The following is a 21,156-nucleotide window of genomic DNA, read 5'->3' on the forward strand; positions in this document are numbered from 1 at the left end:
TACTATGAAGAATAATATTTCATTTTATTAACTGTAAAACTTTAAAAAGCTGAGAAAAATATTTTAAAAAGAACTGCAAAAACTTATTCTCTAAAACGCTTATTAGCAAGCTGCCTCAACACCTTAGAAGGCATGCTAACATCATTTCTTTTACGACCGAATGAGAAAAAAAATATATGTAGTTTCGAGAAAAAAGGAAACATTTCTTAAAATATGGAAATAGTTGACTGAGTTTTTCTTCTTCTGTTCATGTGTCTTGCTGTCTCTGCTTGCTCTTCGGTCATGACAATATGGCGTCAAATGTCATTATCTAAGCTAGGCCAACAGGCTAACGGCCGGGCCTTTAACGGCTCTAACGTTAAAAGCTGACTCTCCTTACAGCAGTTGTGTGAGTGATGAGGTGGCGGAGCAACAGGAAGCTCTACTGGTGCATATTAAAATATTAGAATGATGGTACAAAAAAGTTTTTTTGTGATTTTCCATATATCAGTGGTTCCCAACCTTTTCCAACTCAGGGCCCACTTGTAAGTTTCAAAAATTTTCGCGGCCCACCTCCGACCCCATATCCTGATACACAATATATATCGCGATATTTTGAAATGGCCTCTCGGCAGCTGTATTAAATTCAGCCCCAAATGGCACTAGTTTGGTGATAAAAATGGACTGTTCTATTGGATTTTTAATAAAATTATATGCAGAAAGTAAAAATCAATATAAAGTCAAATTTAGATGTTTTATTTTGAAAAGTACTTAATTCAATCTTTCACTAATAAATCAAAAATACATAAAACAAGAAATACTTTGTCTTTTACAGTGTATGGAAAATCCTGAAATGTTTTCTGTGTTAAGTTTACTATTGATGATTATAAAATTATTATTTTCCTCATTAAGGGTGACGCAAAACTCACCAATTATGCATGAAGACCTAAACCCTGCAGTCTAGTCCTCCATTCAGGCACAGCTGTGATTATATTAGTCTGCTATCTGTGCTGATGAACGCTGGAGCAGTTTCTGACAAGTTCATGAGATGAGAGCATCTTTAGACCTTATTCATGAAGCTCTCCTGTGTGATCATGGGAGAAAAGCTTGTCTTGAGGCAGGAACATTTTAACTTCTCGTTGTCTGTGTTTTGAACTGTAAGGCTGAGATAAGGCTCCGTTGTTGTGGAGAAGTGGATCACATTTTTCCGCTGCTGGACGTCTTCTCTCTGACATGTACGACTCTGGCAGGGAGTTTTCAGCAAAATGTTTGCACCCAGGCAAATGTCGTATTCTGGGTTAAGTGTCTTTATGAAATTTTTAACATCCTGGCTTCTCAACAACACTGGGCTCATGTTTTTAGTGACGTGTTGTGTTACTCCCGCCGTTATCTCTGAGTCATCTTGCGGCGTATTTGAACGAATACCGCTTGAGTTCGACCTCTTCCTTTTCAAAGTTGAACGGCTGCTCAACGCTGCAGATCCAGAGCTGTTTCTGTCTCTAAAGTCAGCTAACTCCCAGCTAACTAGCCACGCAGTTGCTGTGTTTACTTTCCTCTCCCTTGCTTCTCGCCGCTGATGCGCATGTGCACAGGATTTTTCTGAATGGGCGCAGGCGCAGGAGAGAGAGTGAGCTCTCTGCTGTGAGAAATGCATTCAGGGACAATGGGAGAAGTAAAACTCCAGAGAGAAATGCACGCTGGCGGCTCAAAACTTCCACATAATTTATACTCGAAAATTTGCGATATGGTCATTTTAACGACATGCTACATTCACAGACCGAGGGTGACCAGGTAGCACCAGAATCTATTTGTGGCGGGCCTAATTTATTTGTGGCGGTCCGCCACAAATAAATGAATATATGGGAAACACTGCCATATAATGCGTTCTCAGAGCACTTTTTTAAATTCAAGATTGAACATAAAGGACTGAACTGAATACAGGAGAAAAATGTTGGAAGCTCCACAGTTGCTAACACAGCATCTGTAACATGTTGCAACACCTTCAGTATTACAGCTTTCAAGAAGCTGTCAACACAATAACCTCTAGATAACAACAAAAGTTCCTGTCTGTCATTAGCTTGTCACATGTCTAATACTTGAAGGAAAAACAAAACAAAATAATGAAAAGAATATTTGAACATTTCTAATATCCTTTTAAATGTAACTGAGTTTCAACAATAAAACACTTCGTTATATTTTTATTTTTATATAATTACACCCCCCCCCCCCAAAAAAAAAAAATCACACTATTTTGGAAATGATTTGGCAGCCCACTTGCAATACCTCCGTGGCCCACCAGGGGGCCGCGGCCCACAGGTTGGGAATCACTGCCATATATAATATATTCTCATACAAAGTAAAATTTTTCAATACTTTTTGTTTTAATCTTGATGGCTACAGCTTGCAGCTCAAAATTTTAGAATATAGTGGAAAAGTCCAATTTTCAAAGGTTTACTGAGCCTTTATTCTCTTACTCAGGTTCAGTACACACAACTGCAATCATGGGAAAGACTAATGACTTCCCAAATGTCCAGAGGACAATCACTGCAATTCTCCACAAGGAGGGTTAGCCACAGAAGGTCACGGCTGAAAAGGCAGGAGATCTAGGAGTCTGGGGAGAGATCTGAGAGGCACAATCTCAGGTGCTTGGAATCCAGTGTTTTCAGTCTCCACAGATAGCGATGGTTTGAGGTGCCATCATCATCTGAGTCAATGCCAGAATCAATGCTGTCTGCCATCCACTAGGAGAATTTAGAGCAGTTATGCTTCCATCTGATGAGAGGCTTTATGAAGATACTGATTTCCTTTTCCAGTAGGACTTGGCACCTGCTCACAGTGAAGCCAAAATGACTAGAAACTGGTTTGCTGACCATGGTATTACTGTGCTTGATTTGCCAACCAACTGGCCTGACCTGAACCCCAAAAAGAATCTCTGGGGTATTGCCCAGTGGAAGATGACAGACACTTGACTGAACAATACAGATGAGGAAAAGTCTGCTATCAAAGCAACCTGGGTGGCATAACACCCTAGCAGTGCCATAGACTGATTAGCTCCAGTTAATCGCGTGCAGGAATTCATGCTAAAGAAGCTCTAACTAATTACTGAGTGCATAAATGAGCAGAATTTTCCAGAATGTCAACATTTTCGCTTTGAAAATCCTTCCTTTGGCTGACCATCCATCCATTTTGTATAACACCTATCCCGATCAGGGTCGCAGGGTGGCTGGAGTCTATCCCAGATGTCATTGGGAGAGAGGCAGGGTACACCCTGGACTGGTTGCCAGTCAATCGCAGGGCTGACATATAGAGACAGATAACCAGGCACGCTCACATTCACACCTATAGCCAGGTTTAGAGTCACCAATTCACCTAATGAGCATGTTTTTGGTGGTGGGAGGTAGCTGGAGTACCCGGAGAGAACCCAGGCATGCACGGGGAGAACATGCAAACTCCACACAGAAAAGCCCTGACTGGGAAGCGAACCAGTGACCTTCTTGCTGTGAGGCAAAAGCGCTAACTCCTGTGCCGCCGTGCAGCTTTGGCTGACGTTTCGTGATATTCTTATATTCTGAGATAGTAGATTTTTTATTTTTGTGAGTTGTAATCATAAACATTAAAACAAAAAATGTATTGAAATAGTTAACCTTGAATGAGATTGAATCTAGAATCTGTACTGAAGTTTCACATCTTGAATTAAATAACAGGAAAAAAATGAAGTTTTTATAGTTTTCAAATTTTTTAGATGCACCTGTACCTTCAAGTCAGAAATGAGGAAACAAAGGGCCCAAGTTACTGCAGATTCTGTAAAAGATCATGAAAAGTTCAAGCTTGTTTTTTACAACATAAATCACAACCCAGTGTCTGATGGAGACATGAAATTTTACCCATATTTATTACAATATTAGAATTTGAGCATAATGTCCTCTCTATCTGCACATCATCTATAAATTTATTACATAAATATACTTCACCAAGTAAAATAACAAAAGTCATATTTAATATAAAACAAATTCTGAAACCAAAAAGCTTGAGGAATGTTTTTCTTCTTTTACAAAACAAAGGTCACACAACATGGCAGAGTCATTTCATTATTAGAGAAAAAAGTTTAGGTTTTGCTGGGGACTCAAAATGAAAAGCCAGAGAATTAAGTTCAACCAATACATTTGATCATTATTCTTTGCTTTCATAAGATTGAACAAAAGCCACAATTATAAAAGGAAATCAAAAATTTGGGACGTTGCAGCCTTGGTTTGAAAGAGCAACAGTTAGTTCAGCAAACATCAAACTCATCAACTCACTACATATTCCATTGCTCACAAAGAAACAGATCATTTTAACTGGTCTGCAATCAGATTAACCTTCACAAAATGCAAGCAAAATAAATACACTGCATGGCCTTTGATGCAACCCTCCGCTGCTTGCTCACCTTGTGCAAAATAAAGGGTCTTGTCTGAAAACACCTCTAGACACTTACAGGTGTCGCCAGCTGGCTTTGAAACAAATGTTTTGGGGGCTTTCTCAAAAATAAAATAAAATAAATCGTAATTTTTTTTTTCATGTAAACAGATTAAATGTTGATATGGTGATGAGTAAGCATTGAATTAAGACTGGCCAACAATGTAAAGACCCTCTAAAATCATGCTGATGGTAGAGGTGGCAACTTTTATAAACATGCTGATAAAACTTAATTTAAATGACTCTGAGCCAAATAAAATAACCAAACATCACCTTAAGAAAACAATCATCCATACAGTAGAACAAATGTTTATGAGTGTTTTATAGAAAATTAAATTATAACAATATATATGCATGTTGAACCTTTAAGATAATAAAAATAAACGCTTGCACCAGAAAAGTGTGCTTAACAAAGTCTGAGCAGGTCACCTTATGAAACCTCATATCAGATTGATATACGAGTCAAATAAAATAAAATAAAAACCCTGTGATCAAGTGGCTAAATAATGTTCAGATAATTGAAACATCCGTACTATTACAGGCAACTAAAAATCCCTCAAACTAAAGCATATATACCTTAATTCTTTTAGAGTTCAGACAGAGCAAAAAACAAAGGAGTGAAGGGTGGAGTGTTTTGCAGCATTGAAGTTGTGATGTCGGACTCATGAGAGGATAATTAAGCTGCAAATGTTCGATGTCTTACCACCTCCTGCAGGTCCCTGATTCTTGTGCTGAGGATGGATGTGTGGACACAAAGGGATGTCAATGTTCTAGAGAGGAATAAAGGTTTCTGGGTGCTTTTTGTAAGTCCCAGTTGCAGAGTGACGTGTAGGGAGTGTAGCTTGTGCCCTGTGTTAATAGGCTTCCTTCTGAGTGTGCATTTGATCCTGGATCCTCTGCAGCATCTCCTGCATCCGCCGCAGCTATGAGGAGACAACGAGACAAGTGTCAGTTAGAACATCACTGCACGCTGCCTTTTATATGAGGTGATTATTAACATATGACTGCACACAGATAATCAATAACAGGCTCAGAGTCAAACTGATCTCTGGATCACGTGACCTGGGCTGAAGAAGTGCATGGGAACACTGTCATCACCTTCACTAGAGTTTATACTCAAAAGTGCTTTAAGACGGGAGATTATTTTCTCTCATTAATCTCTCAAAACTGTCTGGAACCCAAGACAATGCACTTTTAATTTTAATGTATTTGTAGTAGCTTAATTTTACTTTTGTAAGTCAAATATTGCAACCAGTGGCAAAAACTATCTTTCTTAACATAATACATAAGAAATGTTCCATATTTGGAGTATTTAAACTAAACAAATATCACCACAACCTTACTTTTTCTGTATCAAACTGATGATCATGCTTTAATTTAATCACTACTTTGGATCAGGATGCAGTATAAAGATACTTATCACATTTTTCCACAGCTAACTGTGGCATCATGATTTGAATGTTTATTCCAAAAGCAGTTAAAAAAAATAAAAATCTAATTTGATATTTAAAACAAATATTTCATATGAAATACTTGAAAATGTAACACTGCATTTAGAAATTCTAAAATCTATTTTTAAAATAATTTCCAAATAAACTTCTGTTGATTATTGAATTATTATTATTGAGTTTTGAAGCTCTATTGTCATGTTTTAAAACAATAAACAAAACAAAAAAGAACAACTGAGAAGAACTGATTTCTTTATTTGGTAAAATAAATATATTAAAAGGGGAAAGGGAGGCAACCTAAAGAATAATGGCTGTGTTGATTCGACTTTAAACAGATGTATGCGCACTTCTTCTTTAGCTTCAGTGGAAATAAATTACAGTGACTGTATGTAAAGGAACAAATACCTAGGAACATAGAAGAATGATTGAATACTTCAATTCCCCTTTCACTGACAATCTGAAAATCACATCTTATGTAACTTTATTTAGCCTCTTGGGTTTATAAAAATATGGTTGAATGAGAGGACTTGTAAGGATAGGGGAGAAGGGGTTTCAATGTTTATTTTACACAAATTTGTGTTTTTGAGGCTTCTCGTTGTCAGCCTCCGAAAACATGACCCACTTGCTTCAAAGGAATCTGATCTGTAAGCAGACTCAGTGAGCTGGAGACACTCAGAGGGCTTCATCAGCCATATGGTCTATGTGTGTAACTGGACAGGGCAGAGGCTCGAACTGCTCTGAATCATGTTCACACTCATGATGCTCATGGTCATCATGTTGGTGGTGTGAGTCTGGTTCGTGGTCGGCATGCTCTACCTCCTCGTCTTTTTCTCGGATGAGCTTTTCTGTCTCGTTGTCTGCGACTCCAGGCACCACGGGGATGGGGAAGTCTGTGCCGCTCTCCCTGGTTAGTTTACTGGAGAAAGATTCAGGATAAAAATGAGATGAATGTTTTAAGAAAAGGCTCAAAAGAGGCTTGGGCATTACTTATTTATTTCTCAAGTCAAATTCCTAGTGAGAAGTGACATCCTCATTCTAATCCACATTTCAAGCTGTCCACCCACAGCTGCTGCCTTATTAACACTTTCCCTTTTTCAAATAAATTGAATGATTTGCATTTTCTTCCCCAAAAGTATCATTTTCTTAAAAACAATCTCTATAGATATTTCTACAAATTTTCTTCCACACTTCTAATATATGTCCTGCACTGTAGTGTGGGCTTACTTGCGGTTGCGTTCCTTCACCACCATGCGGGTCATGCTCTGGATGCACTGGGCTCTGTAGTTCTCATAATGAGTCTCCCGGGTCACGTCCTTCAGGTCTTGCATATGTGTGCGAACGAGCATGTTCCTCAACTTCACAAAATCACAATGTGCTGCGTTTTCCACTAAAAACATCAGAGTGAGTTGGATTAAAAATGTATATCAGTATTAAAAGGTAAGCAGTGTGTTGTAAGGGCTACTGCAAGGCACAGGATTCAGAACATGGGACCCCCTCGAAAACAAGATGCTGCATCTCAAGGGGCTATCCTAAATAAACTGAAAAATTGAAAAACATTTGATAAGCCAGGAGAACAGCACCTACCCTCCACAATGCCCCATGGGTAGAGTCGTCCTCTCACCCTTTTCCCTTTGGCCTCCACCACCGTGTTACTACCGATCACCGCAAAGGGAATGCTTTCCTGGTGACAGATTGACAGATTGTAGATGAGTTTATTTTTAAGGAGGTTAAAGCAAATGCCTATATACAAAACTATTCAATCTCAACTTTAATCATGAAGTACTTCTTTCATTTTTAACCCTTCCTATGCATTATTCAAACTCCTCCATCTTTTATTCCCACTTCGCTCTTCTCCATCAGAGGCGACTCAAGGACGCAGTCAGGGAGCGAAATACGGTATACTGGCAAACTGAGTGTACACTCACTGCCAGCTCATGAGCCAGAAAAGCAAAAACCATTGAGTCATCAAGACTGTGTAGTCAGTAGTGAACTGACTTCTAAGGTCTCACATTAAAGAGTCTGTACATTTATTTCAGCATCACCTCTTTGCTTTCTATTGTTAATTGTTTTGTTTTTAAAGAAAAATTCACATAAGCATCAAGTGTGCAGAAAAGACAGGATAAAGGGATAGAGAGAAGAGGCAGCTCTGACTCTCACCTTAAGCTCAATGTCTTGCTGCTTAAACTCCTCATCTTCATCAGAGTCACAGTCAGGGAACTGATATATCTTGATACCGTACTGCTCAATCTCCTCACGGATCTACAGGGAAACAAAGCAAAGAGATAAAAGTGACTCAAAAAGCTCTATAATTTGATCAGTGATGATATGGCATTTATTTGCTTAGTCAGAAACTAATGATTGAGTTCAGTCTATGCTATTACAGTTCAATCAAAAGTCAGTGTTAAGAACAGTTCCTCGATTAAGATCAGGCTCACCTTTATTTTCTTTTTCTTGACCTCATTTGGGGTGAGCGTGTCAGCTTTGGCCAAGATGGGGACAATGTTAACCTTCTCATGGAGAGCTTTCATAAATTCAACATCCAAAGGTCGGAGGCTTGAGGAAATACAAAACAGACAGAAACTTCAGGTGAACTGAGACATGATAGCTTTAAAGAAAATAAGTCTAAAGTCTTGGCTGTGCTCCTAGGAATGCACAATACCAATACCAGTATTGGGTATTATGCTGATAACAAGCCTAAGTACTCATACTATTAAAACATTACAGATACTGCACTTGGTATCATTTTAAAGCATGACATTAGCCTCTTATTATGTGAGCATGTAGTCAAAGTTGGAGCCATGTCAGCAATATGTTGATATTTTAAATTTCAAATGAGGATGATGAAAGTAGAGGAGAATGAAAACTATGCACTTAGACCACCTCATATTTGTCTCAGAGACCATCCAGCATCATGAAATGCTTTAATGCAGACCCTTTCATTTTCAGTGAGCTCTTCACGTTTTACCGTTTTGAACAGGAAAGAGGGATTTCAAACTGAATTCACCCAAATTTGAGCCGGCTCACTGGGCTTCTCTGAGAGGTCAGAAATGAATCAAGCATAACATTCAACCACTGAAACTAATTTTTCTGTTCAGGAATGCAAGTAAATAACTATAATTTGACATATTAATCAAGAAATAATAATGTGCTTTACTATTTTTTCAGTTTTTTTGTAGATCAGTAAATTTGAAAATTCATAGATAACAATAATAATGATATTTTAGCATTAAAAATATAATTTGGGTTAAAGAGCTTCTACATATTGGTGCATTAACCATTGCAGAAACATAAAAAACGATTCTGGAAATTACCATTGCTGTTAATTTAAGGCAGCTGTGGCATAAACCTTACTTTGGATGGTGGGCCAACAAATTTGTTAAGCACTGTATATGGTATAACTAAGTAGCCTACTCATGTTTGTACTGTATTGGTGAGTGCCTTGCTGTAAGTGCTTGTTCTCATCTGTAAAATTATGGTGTTGGTGCATCCCTTTTGATACCGTACTTGTTTTCTCAGTGATGAACTAGAAACACAAGTTGCAAGTTTTGAATTAAAAAAATTACAGCTGGGACTGAGATGAAAATAATGTCTATTAGTAGAAAACATGTGGTGAGCATTCTAGCGATGACTGAATTTGTTTTAAGTCTGACTGCACCGGTTTCATTGCACCCTAAAAGACACTGATTTAATGTCAGATTTTAATGCAGCATTGAGTTTTTCTAGTCTGCTCTAGTGTTGGCAGAGGTTTGCTCTCCAAGTGACCTCTTAGTGCTGAGTAATGTCTGAGGCCCACCAGAAGAGGGAGCAGTTCCTCCATCAGCTTGACTTTGTAATGCACTGCAGCATTACTTGAGTGGCTTTATTTGTTCTTTATAATGAGCACAGTGATGTGGAACGGTGCATGTGCACAAATGCAGTGAAAAGCACCACATCAGCACCGAGCACAAAGAACTGATCAGATAGAAAGCACTGCAGCAGACATAAATTCACCTGAAGGCAGCAGAGAATTGCTTTAACTCTCTTCAGGAGCTTTCTGCATTAACAATTTATAGAGCTGCACTACAGTGTACACTGGTTCTTTAGACATTAACATTAGATCTTAATTACCCATGTGGCTATATGTAAACACTGTACATGAAAATCCATGTGATTTTGGGACAAAAAAGACTATTACTTTTCTGAAACAAATCCCTGTAAACTGTCAATATTTTACACTGCAGTAGACAAAGGTTGATAGTCTCCATGAGTAGGAATGATGAAAAACAAAGAAGTACAGCTGCAGGTTTGTCATACCCATGACCAAACGGTGAGATAAAATAGAGGCAGCAGTGGACGCGGTTGTCCTGGATGTTCTTGCGGTTGAGGCCGCTCTCGTCCCTGAAGTACTGCTCAAACTGTTGGTCGATGTAGTCAGCCACTGACTTCCAGCTGGAGCGGAAACACACAGGGACATTCAGTCTCTGAGGCAATACACTCAGTGGAACTACTGCACATGACTTTTTAAACACAACTGAGCTAAGAAAAGGTTTTAAAGCAAACTCAGTGACCAGGCTAGTTTGTCCATAGAAGATGTCAAACATTTACCATTCAGTGTTGTTAACAGCATCCCCGAAGCCAGGGGTGTCCACGATGGTGAGCTTTAGTTTGACACCTTTTTCTTCTATATCCACTGTATGTTTGGTGATTTCTACTGTTTGTGTAATACGCTCTGGGGAATGGATGCAAACAGACTGCTTTTTTAATACATGCTGTCACATATAGTATGAAAAATCCCCAAACTAAACAGAAAAAAATGCTCACCTTCAGCATTGAGCAACTTCCTATCTTTGTACAGATCTGTGAGAAAGAGACTGTTGACCAGAGTGGACTTTCCCAGGCCAGACTCCCCTTCAAACAAAGAACAGCAAAGGAAAAATGAGCCAGGTTTAAGACTCTGTGATTAGGTGTGTCTTTGTAGTCAATGTTGGTCTTAGGATCAGATTTCGGCTTATGTGGAGATGAGGATTTACCTGCCACCATGAGCGTGAAGTCAAATCCCTTCTTCACTGACTTGCGGTGTACCTGGTTTGGCAGTGTCGCAAAACCAACGTATTCCTTGTCCTGGTCCTTTTAAAATAAACACAATATCAAAATCAAATGTCAGGGAAGTACACATTGCCTTGCATACTGAAGTGTTTAAAAATGGGTTTTCGATACTGTTTTCAAACACTCAAAAATATGTGTTGGTTCTCACTTATGTAACAGTTCAACAAACCAAAAGTAACGAAAGCAAACATCAGCAATCTAAATCACAACTGCTCCACCGAGAGAAAATAAGATCAGATCAACCTTGTCTTCAACAAACCTTCACAAGCTGATACACCAGTCTGAAGACGGACTGTTCAACACATAAAAGCACACAAACATAACCGCCTCTAAAGCAGAACTAAACCCCCGAGATGCTCTTTCTCTTATTCGTCTCTATGCTGTGGTTCTTGTGTTACCTCGTTGTTGTTGTATGGGTCGTATCGACCCCACGGACTCTTGGGTCTGGTGGGACTGACAGATGAGGGCACTTCAAACTCCACACTCCTGCTTTGTGGTATACTGGATTCAGAACCTGAATCAGACTGTGCTCTACCTGCCACAGGGGGGCGCAAATATGACGGGGTGTGAGGGCGGTCTGGGCCCTCGGCTTCCCTGTCTGCATCATGAGGCTCGTGCCCATGTTGGTGTTGATGCTTGTGGTCATGGTGGTGGTGGTGGTGATGGTGGCCATGCCCTCCTTCGTGGTGAGGGTCATGCAAAATGTTCTCCACTTCTGAGTCGTCTGATTGGCTCGAGTGCTAGAGAGATGCCGTGATTGAAGGGGGTAGTGGAGACAGAAAATAGGAGGTCGCAGAAAAGACACAGTGGAGTTTCAACATAGAGAGGAAAGGATGGAGATTCAGAGGGTAGAAATGCACACTTTAAATGTGTGTTACACACTCTAAATTTGTATTTGATAAGACATTTTTAGAGTTGTGCCACCAGTGCTACCAGGCATCTACCTAAGGTGTATCTGTGTGCTATCTGTTGTTGTGAATCTCATTGTACAGAGATATGCCAGGCATTTTTTTCAACATTATGTATCTAAAAGCTTCTGACACATTTCATTTTTAAATTACAAAAAAATATGCTTCTCTGTTTTTCTTATTTCAGATAAATATTTTAAACTTTAGGTCAAAAGTTTGAATTATATTTTCTGGATTTCTTGCAATTTCACCCTGCACTGTACCAGGATACTCAGCTGAAGAGACTCCAGTTACCACAGATTATAGTCTCCCTGCTACTTGAGCACACAGATAAATAATGCAGTGGTCCTCTGAAAGCAATGAGGACATTTACATTCAGCTACTGGTTTAGACTGCTTTACATATCTGCTGATGAATAATAGTAGATTGGTTGTACGTTTTGGAGAAAGAGACAGAAAGTATTAAGAGGTAATGTGGATTTTTTTTAAAAGTGCTGAGGCTTTTACTAAACATTAATCTAAAAACTGAGTTCAGGTGTTTTAAGATTCACCGCTGGTACCTCTTCAGCATCATGATCCCTGCTGTGATTGGCCGAGGCAGGGCGAGAGTGATGCTCATCTGATGAAGAGTGAGCCTCATGGTCACTGTCTGCCATTGCTATTGGGGCCACAGTACACTCTGCAATCTCCAACCAGAAGGAAGAATGCATGTTGGAAAAGAGTAGGGGGGTTATATGAGGTACAAGGGGAATAAGATGCCCAGAGTCATCAGGTGCAGGTTGGGACAACAAGAGGGGTGAATACGTTCAGGCACGACCATGGAGAAGACAAGAAGGAAAATAAAAAAATAATTATTAAAATAGGCCAAAGCAAGGACAAAGGAAACAACAACATACCATTTAGTAGAAGAAATGGTATGACTGCAGAGCAGATAAGACGACTTTGTGAGAGATGACTGAGCTGTGCCTGATGGCAGTTGTTTCCATGTTGTCTCCAGGTTCAGTGTTGGTGTAATTTGACTTCCTGCCCTTATAGTACCGCCAAATGTTCTTAGCCTTTCTGATAGCGCCCTATCAAGTGTGTCAAGCATTATTAAAAATGCACCAGTGTCAGTGCCAACAGGTAAGCTTATCTGTGCCAGCTGCAGTTACATAATGCAGAGGCATTAATAGCCTGATGAAATTTTTACATCAAAGGTACAAATACATGATTCTGCAGGAAGATTTCGCTCATACAGCAGCTCTGTTTTGCTACGAGGATATCAACTTTAAAGATCAGACATTTATTTTTTAACTAAATTAAAAGTAATATCTCATCAAATTGTCCTGAAATATTTTGTCATCCGTTGTTGTTTTTTGTCCTCCATTCTCAGTCTTTAGCTTTAATTACCCTGTGATTTAGAGCTGTAGGGCAGAAAAGAAATTGATTGTGTCAGTTTAGGAAATCAGTGCCCTCTTTTACTGTGCCACAAACCACAGCATAAAGATCGATGTCCAACATGGTGGATCCACTGACCTAGAAGATACAGCGGAATGAAACGCTATGACAACTTTGAAGCAGAAACATTCATCATTTAATCTCATACTTTGTTTTTTGGTTTTAAAATGCTCAAGCTGGTTTTCCTCAACTAAATCAAGGATATCCTCCTAGTAGAATCAACACAGCAGCATGCAGAAAAACAACTTTTCATACATTTAAGCCCTTCCTTTCTACATATAACTGGCATTGTGAAATCCTACACAACCCCCACCCCCTACTCTCAGAGCCTCACCTGTGGTACCTTTTATCAGCACGTAGAGCCTCTTTTTCCTGCCTCTGCGTAAACTGCTCCTCATGCCCACTCCACCAGGCAGTAGGAAGCAGAAACAAGTGGCTCCAGCATTTATACGCCTTCATCCCAGAGGACACACCGCCCTTCAGCCCTATCGAGCCGCTCAACGCCCCGGGAAACTGATTAGCAGCATTGACGAGCCAAACATCACAGATCAGAGGCCATGAACCAACCCACACATGATGCACATACTGGGATGCTGAAACTACCCTGTTGCTGTGTTGTTTTAAAATAAAGGGGCTTTTGTGGCATGACACAACAAAATTATACAACTTCAAATAATCTAATTTCGCAGATGCATACTTTACATTAACATTTAAGGATCAGCAGCAAAGCATATCCCTAAAAAGCTTAAAAATTAATACATAATAAACTTTTTATATACCAGCATGCATGTCTTATCAATCTCCACCAAGCATAAAGGAGATTACAGGACAAACACCATGATGACATTGTCTGAAACTATAAACCTTTCACTTGAAGGCTCAACATCACTCCTCCTCCCTCATCACACGTCTCATACCTCCCTCCCTTTTATCCCACAGTGGCATTCCTGAATCCTGAAGCTACCTTTTGAGCTGAAACTCTCCTGTAAGCCCACACATACTATAAAACTCCATGGTCTTTAAAACAAAGCAATAAGATCTTTATGGGAGACAGACGCCCATAGTACTCTTAAGCAGTTGTAAATAATAAACTTCTCCCTACTGGACAAACCTGGTCATTAATCCATGACATCATGCTTCATGAGATTAAACTATTTAAAGCAAAAACCTACTAAGTCCTTAAAAGGTTTTCAGATTTTTAAGAAGAAATTCATTTGGTGCCTTAATTGAATTTCAATTTGTATACCAACTTGGTGGCAAAACCCATTTGTTTTCTCTTGGGCTCCAGACAAGACATTATGACAATCAGCTAAAACTCTGGAAAGATGTCAAGAAAGCAGATGTAAAAAATGAACAAAGATGAGTGCAGCTTAAGAAAAAAAAAAAATTTGTGATGGAGCTGTCATGTTTTCCTAAGAGACAGACCATCCAATCAGATCTTACTCTGTGGTCACGGTGGTACACAGCTGCATAAAGGAAGAACTACTCTGGGTTTTGACATGTGTATTACTTTCTCCTCTTACAGTAATGATCTCTTATAATGTCAAATGATCTTAGCTGCCTAAAAGAGAAAACAGTTGGTGAACCTTTACTTTGTTCACTCTTTCCATATTCAAATGTTCCACTGGATCATTGGATCTTGACTTTATAAAGCAATTAGTTTCTCCTGTCACTCAGAACTCCTTCTAATTTCATCTGCTGATTTGCTCCTTTGGAATCAGTTAATAAACATCATTTTCCAGAGATCGACTGCAGTGCAGGTCTAAGTTTGACAGTGCCTGTAGAAGTATTCATCCCCTAAGATGTTTTACAACGATTTGACAAGAAAAAAAAATGACCAAAAAACTATTTAATGTCAAAGTGAAAACAGATTTCTAGAAAGTAATGTCAATTAAACATAATGCAAACAAAGTGACTGCATAAATAGTCAACCCCTTCAAATCAGTATTTAGTAGATGGACCTTTGGCTCAGCACTGAGTGTAGAGAGTTCATCACATTTGGACACTGCAAATTTTACTCATTTACCTTGTTATCTTTAAACCACTTTAAACCATTTCTGCGTAGCTTTCACTGTATGCTTTGGGTTGTTGCCTTGCTAAAATAAACTTTCTCCCAAGCTGCAGTTTTAAAGCAGATTGACCCCTAGGTTTTTCCTATATTTTGCCACCTTCATTTTATCCTCTACTTTCACAAGCATTCCAGGGCCAGTTGCTGAGAAGCATCCCCACAGCATGATGCTGTCACCACTGTGCTTCACAGTGGGGCTGGTATTATGTTTGGGGTTATGTTCAGTGTTTAGCGTCCACCAAACATAGTGTCTTGTCTGATGGCCAACAAGTGCCATTTTGGTCTCATTAGACCAAAGAACTTTTTTTCTTCGTGACCATTGGAGTCTCCCACACGCCACTTGACAAGTTGTGAGACTACTAGCACCAACTGGCTGAAACTCTGTTGAATTATGTCAGTCACTTAAAAAGGGGTGAATATTTATGAAATCACTTATCTAACCCTTCATACTCTTATTCAGTTGATATTACTCTGTATGAATTCATTTTCACTTTGATACATAAGATATTTTTTGTATTTTTTTTTTGGTCAAAAATGCCAAATTTTATGGACCATGACTGATTTATAGAATCAACAAAAGGGTAATGCATTCAAGGGTTGAATATTTATACTTATAATTTGTACTTTTTTAGGCAGTGTATGGCCTCATGTAACAACTTTATTCCATAAAGGACAAAAAATCAACATCATATAAGAAAAATGGCTTTGTATTTAATCATTCAATTAGCACCCAAACAGTAACATCCAGAAAAAGCTGTCTGTTTGTAATGAGTAAAATGTAGTCTGATATCAGCCTGAATGGCATTGCAAAGCCAACAGAAACCCAATGACAGGCCCGTGCCTTTGAAGCAGATAAATCAATAAACTTGTGAAACATGACTGAATGAATTGAGTGGAAATACACAAATCAATCCAACTCTGGTGAGCTATACTATGCACTGTAACGAATCTCTGTGTTAATTTAAGTATAAGAAAGAAAGCTTCATGGTTAGCCAGCTAAAGAAAATGAGAAAATGTCAAAGACCTTTTTAACAACAAAAAACTGCGGTCTGACTTTGAAATATCCCTTTATACAAGTACTGTGATATTAATTTAATGGTATGAAAACAGTCTTTTATAACTGGAATAAAACCTAATGGGCTTTGACATCAATTTCACACATTTTCATTAGGATAAGACCAAGTCTCTCTCTGGAATGAGTCACAGCTGAGACCTGAAGCAATTACAATTTCCATAACAGGCCGCATTGACATTTCAGCTCGTCTCCAGGGTTTAGTTCATTAGGACTTATAATAAGAAACCTTTATCATTAGCGGGGCCATGCAGCGATTGTTAATGTTGAAACAGAAACACTGAAAGAAATCTCTGCACACCTCTGACTCACCTGAGGTGTGCAGAGTCAGAGGACAGGGAAACTTAATGACATAGGCTCTTGCAGACTTTCTCGCTTTAATACAAACATACTTATTGGGTCACAAACTCCAAAGTGCCATAAAGCAGCTACGGTTGTAGAGTGATATACATAACTTGATGCCTTAGACAAACTCGTAACAGAAAGGCTTCAAAGCTGCTATGTGACAATTAAGCTTTCACATACATTCACATTTTCTACATCAGCAAAGTTAAAGAGTCACAGAAATTAAACAACTTTGTGGACAAAAAAATGCTGATAAAAGATACTGTAATTGTTAAATTAGTACCTCTTTGTTTATTCCTGAAGTATTCATTTAAAAAGTGCTTCTTGTGTGTTGATGACTTGTAAGAGACTCACGTGCTGAACTTCAACTTGCTGTTAGATCTCCACTTAGGAGGATGTGCTGCACTGCTATGTCTTGTTTGTCATGTGACTTGAGGTAAGAGGATGCTAAAGCAGCAATTTGACCTCAGAGTGTATTGCTTTTACAGTATAGACCCAGACATCCAACCACTTTAATTAATTTTAATAAGCAGTCTGAGGAGCAAATGGCAGGTTACTGCACAGCAACAGAAACAAATGATACCCTTTTAGGCTTATCAAGGAGACCATTGTAGGAAAAATAGCCTCATGAGGATGTGGGACATATTTTATGAAGGGACTAAAATCTTTATGGCAAGCCCACTCAGTCCCTAAACAACAATTGAAGGACGTGAAACTCAACGCAGCATAAAGAAGTTGTACGGTTGACTTCGTTGCTTTGATACTCTTGGATGGTGTTAGTGGGTTTGGCTGCCACAATGCTGATGGATGATGACTTTTTGCATGAAACACAGCTCTCAGGGGAAAGACCACTTCAAATTCTCCTTGCATGACATGGGAAATTGCAATCAGAAGCTGCCAGAGGTCATAAAGAAACTATAAAGTGTGTTATTTTCCATCTGTGATGAAAGCTGAAGGAAACAATCCAGCTTAAGTACAAATAATGCAATCATTTAAGGAATGCAAAATCATTTTTCCTGTAGGTGTAGCCCCTGTTGGTAGGAGGGCTAACTGAGCTGTAAGACATGAGATGGTGCATGTAGTGTATTTGCAGTACAGTGTGATGTAAAGAGGAAAGCATTCAAAGGTATTAAGAGAAACAACACTCCATGTTTATTCCTCTTTAGCGAATGTTGTGGAATGAACAAGACTGAATACCAGTGAGGTTTCCCCTTGTGGTGAGGCCAGTAGCAGGTGGTGAAGTGAGCCATGTGCGCTCTGTGTGAATGCTGTGTTTGTTTGGATGGTTAGAGCAGGGCTCTGTGTGAAGCTGGCCCAGTACAGAGAGAGAGAGAGAGTGAGCGAGAAAGAGACCGAAATAGTCCCCTCTCCACACACACACACTCCCACAGCTATAGAGCTGATGCAAATTCCCACGTGACCAAAACTCCACATAGTCAGTGCAACAGAAAACACAATTATTGTTTCTCTCTGCTTTACAAAGACAGAGGAAGATATAAAAAAAAAGGTATGGGTTCACTAATGATGCATGCATCTCTGGCAGAAGTATATCCCCATCAGTAAACAATGTCTTCACCGTCAGAGGCTGCAGCTCTCGCTACACTCTCAGTGCATTAAGCTGTCACACCTGATAAATACATGTGCATTTTAACATCGAAGAGCCTGACAGCATGGGGAGGCTCAGGAAATGCACTCCAGTCACGTGTATAACCTCTCAGTAGCTTAGCAGAAAATCGTCATTTCTTGTCAAAAATCATATTAGAGCACAAAGCCTGGTCACATGTATCCATGTGAACTGAATGTTTGTGAATCAAACCCTGACTCATGTGCATGCACAGGAGAAAACCTGTAGCCACAAACAACTATGCTACAGGAAAACAGAGTAAATCACACACAGATAGACTTAATTGCAGGGTCAGCAAAAAAGAAGCAACAAGCACATACCTCTGCATCACTTTGAGTTTCTGAATTAGCTGCCATGTTATCCCTTTCAGATCCAGAAGTACTCCTCTCGTTTGAGAAACGAAAGAGAAACCAGAAAAAAAAAAGGCCCAGAAAAGCTCCTCAGAGAGAGAAAGAGTGTCACTTCTTTAGTTTCAGGGCACCCCACATTACATAAGAGCACCTATTTTCCCTGCCTCACCAATCAGAAGGCATCCAGTTTTCTCTTCCAGTCCACTACAGCACCCCCTCCCCAAATTGGCCCTGAAGCGTCTTCATCAAAACAGGTACACCTTAGATCTCAGCTACTCTGCACCTTGGGCATTTCAATAGCTCCACCCTGCTCTTGTTGTGGCCAATGTGCAGCTGTTATGCAGATGAGAGAGCGGCTCAAGTGTCCGCAGAGCTGCACTGGCTTTAAAAGAAGAAGAGATGCTCTGAGTGGAGCAAAGTGCCTCCTGTCTTCTTCCAATACAAACTCCTCTCTTTCTGAAACTCACATTTTAATATCTATTCATCCAAATGCTACACAGAATAACATTTTTTGATTTTACAGGGATTAAATACTTATTTGTGTCGACGTCAAGTCGATTTTGCTTATAAAGCACATTTGAAACAATATACACTGACAAAAGTGCTCTACAAACTAAGGCAACAAAGTGAGATTTCAGAGCATCCCCATCTTAATGAAAAAATCTGAACAATGAAACAAAATTAATCTGAATGAAATAACAGAGTAAGTCAATTTAAGAACAATAAAGAGCAAATATGAAACCATAAAACACAATGATAAAAGACTATCTGGTTGATATCCATCCATGAATTGTCTTCCGCTCATCCCGGATCATAATGGCAGCAGGCTAAACAAGTCCACCCTGACATCCCTCTCCCCAGAAACATTTTCCGGCTCACTTGGGGGATTCTGAGCTGCTTCAAGGCCAGATGAGCTATCTCCAGCGAGTCCTTGGTCTACTCTTGGGCCCTCTTTCAGTTGAATGTGCCTGGAAAACCTCCACTGGGAGCTGACAAGAAGGCATCTTGATTAGGTGACTGAACTACTTCATCTGGCTCCTTTTGAGGTGAAGGAGCAGCAGCTGTTCTTCAAGATTTCTCCGGATGTCTGAGCTCCTTACCCTATGTCTAAGGCTGAGTCCAGCCACCCTCCTGAGGAGTCTCATTTCGACTGATTGAACTTGCAATCTTTAGGACTGGGCACGAGTACCATAGATGAGGGTTAGAACAAAGATCGGCCGGTAAATTGAGAGCTCTGCCTTCCGGCTCAGCTCCCTCTTCACCACAATGGTACAGTACAACGTCTGCAATACTGTTGATGCTGCACCAATCCGTCAAATCTCACGGCCCATTCTACCCTCTCTCATGAGGAATAAAATATAGTGAGTAGTGAGGGGACAGAGTTAATTAGAGTGGAAGGCCAGTTGGGTTTTGAGCTGTGACTTAAAAAAGTTGAGGGACTGGGCAGATCATATACTGAAAAAATGGCTCATAATATTTACTTGATTAAATCCTTGTAACAATTTGCACACACTATAATTAAGTAAATTTTACTGTTCTATTATCATGTACAACCTACTTGCGAGAATCAAATATACTTACTGACAAACTTAAAGTTACAGAATAAATTAAGCAAATTTTACAAAGCCAAATTTAACTCATAATTTTATCTACTTGATCTAATTTAGTAAAGTCAATTTAAGTTTTTCAGAGAAGGGAACATTAGTTTTACCAAAATATGAAGTAAATGTAATGTATCTTCTATGTTTACCATTATGAAACTATTAAGTATTTTTGAATTATTCTTTCTCTGTTTAACATTATTAATAAATTAGTTCTATGAGGTAAAAGAACCCTGCATAATCATGTATGTTGCTAATTTACTTTTGTTAAAGTTACATGATTTATAAAAAACATTTAACAGAATTTTGGCAGAGGGATCTGAATGACATCAACAAAGACTGGAATGGATATTGGGGTTTTTGATCCATAAGTGTACTATGAATTAAATGGTAAAAGCAGAAAAACGCAAAAATCAAGATATGAAATCCATGCATCAGAGTAAGACAATAGCAGCATGCATATGACTTCATACAAAGGCCATCACATCCAACCCAGACCTCCCAGCTGGTGGTACCAGGGCCAGAGCCACACAAGAGGACTCAGTGTGTGTATATGTGTGTCTAGAGTCTAGAGGTGATTTGTGGCCTACATGCTACAAATAATCTTTTTATCTAACACACACTTTCTCTGTCCCCATTCTCTCCTACAAACACAGTTAAGTGGGCCACAGCACAAAGCTTTTTCCATTAATCTCAATAGATCTCTGTGCCTTAGAAGTCTTATAATACGCTTTCATTCTTGAAGAATTAGGATTTTGTGATTAAGATTTTGCTTTGTACAGGAA

At 39.2% G+C, this 21,156-nt stretch overlaps 1 protein-coding gene across 1 annotated transcript in view; it reads right to left on the reverse strand.

The window, feature by feature from the left end:
* Nucleotides 1–3,852: 3,852 nt before the first annotated feature.
* The window catches only part of sept4b (septin 4b), a 51,672-nt gene continuing 34,368 nt past the window's right edge, over nucleotides 3,853–21,156 (reverse strand). Inside the window, exons 3-12 of the mRNA XM_041808330.1 lie at nucleotides 10,892–10,988; nucleotides 10,683–10,769; nucleotides 10,467–10,590; nucleotides 10,176–10,310; nucleotides 8,318–8,435; nucleotides 8,040–8,141; nucleotides 7,467–7,563; nucleotides 7,107–7,269; nucleotides 6,699–6,798; nucleotides 3,853–5,357 (exon numbers count right to left, since the gene is read on the reverse strand). Of these exons, the coding sequence (XP_041664264.1) occupies nucleotides 5,289–5,357; nucleotides 6,699–6,798; nucleotides 7,107–7,269; nucleotides 7,467–7,563; nucleotides 8,040–8,141; nucleotides 8,318–8,435; nucleotides 10,176–10,310; nucleotides 10,467–10,590; nucleotides 10,683–10,769; nucleotides 10,892–10,988 (1,092 nt within the window). The 3' untranslated portion in view covers nucleotides 3,853–5,288. The remainder of the gene's footprint in view (nucleotides 5,358–6,698; nucleotides 6,799–7,106; nucleotides 7,270–7,466; nucleotides 7,564–8,039; nucleotides 8,142–8,317; nucleotides 8,436–10,175; nucleotides 10,311–10,466; nucleotides 10,591–10,682; nucleotides 10,770–10,891; nucleotides 10,989–21,156) is intronic.

This window comes from Cheilinus undulatus, linkage group 2 (assembly GCF_018320785.1).
Source record: "Cheilinus undulatus linkage group 2, ASM1832078v1, whole genome shotgun sequence".
Lineage (NCBI taxonomy): Eukaryota > Metazoa > Chordata > Actinopteri > Labriformes > Labridae > Cheilinus > Cheilinus undulatus.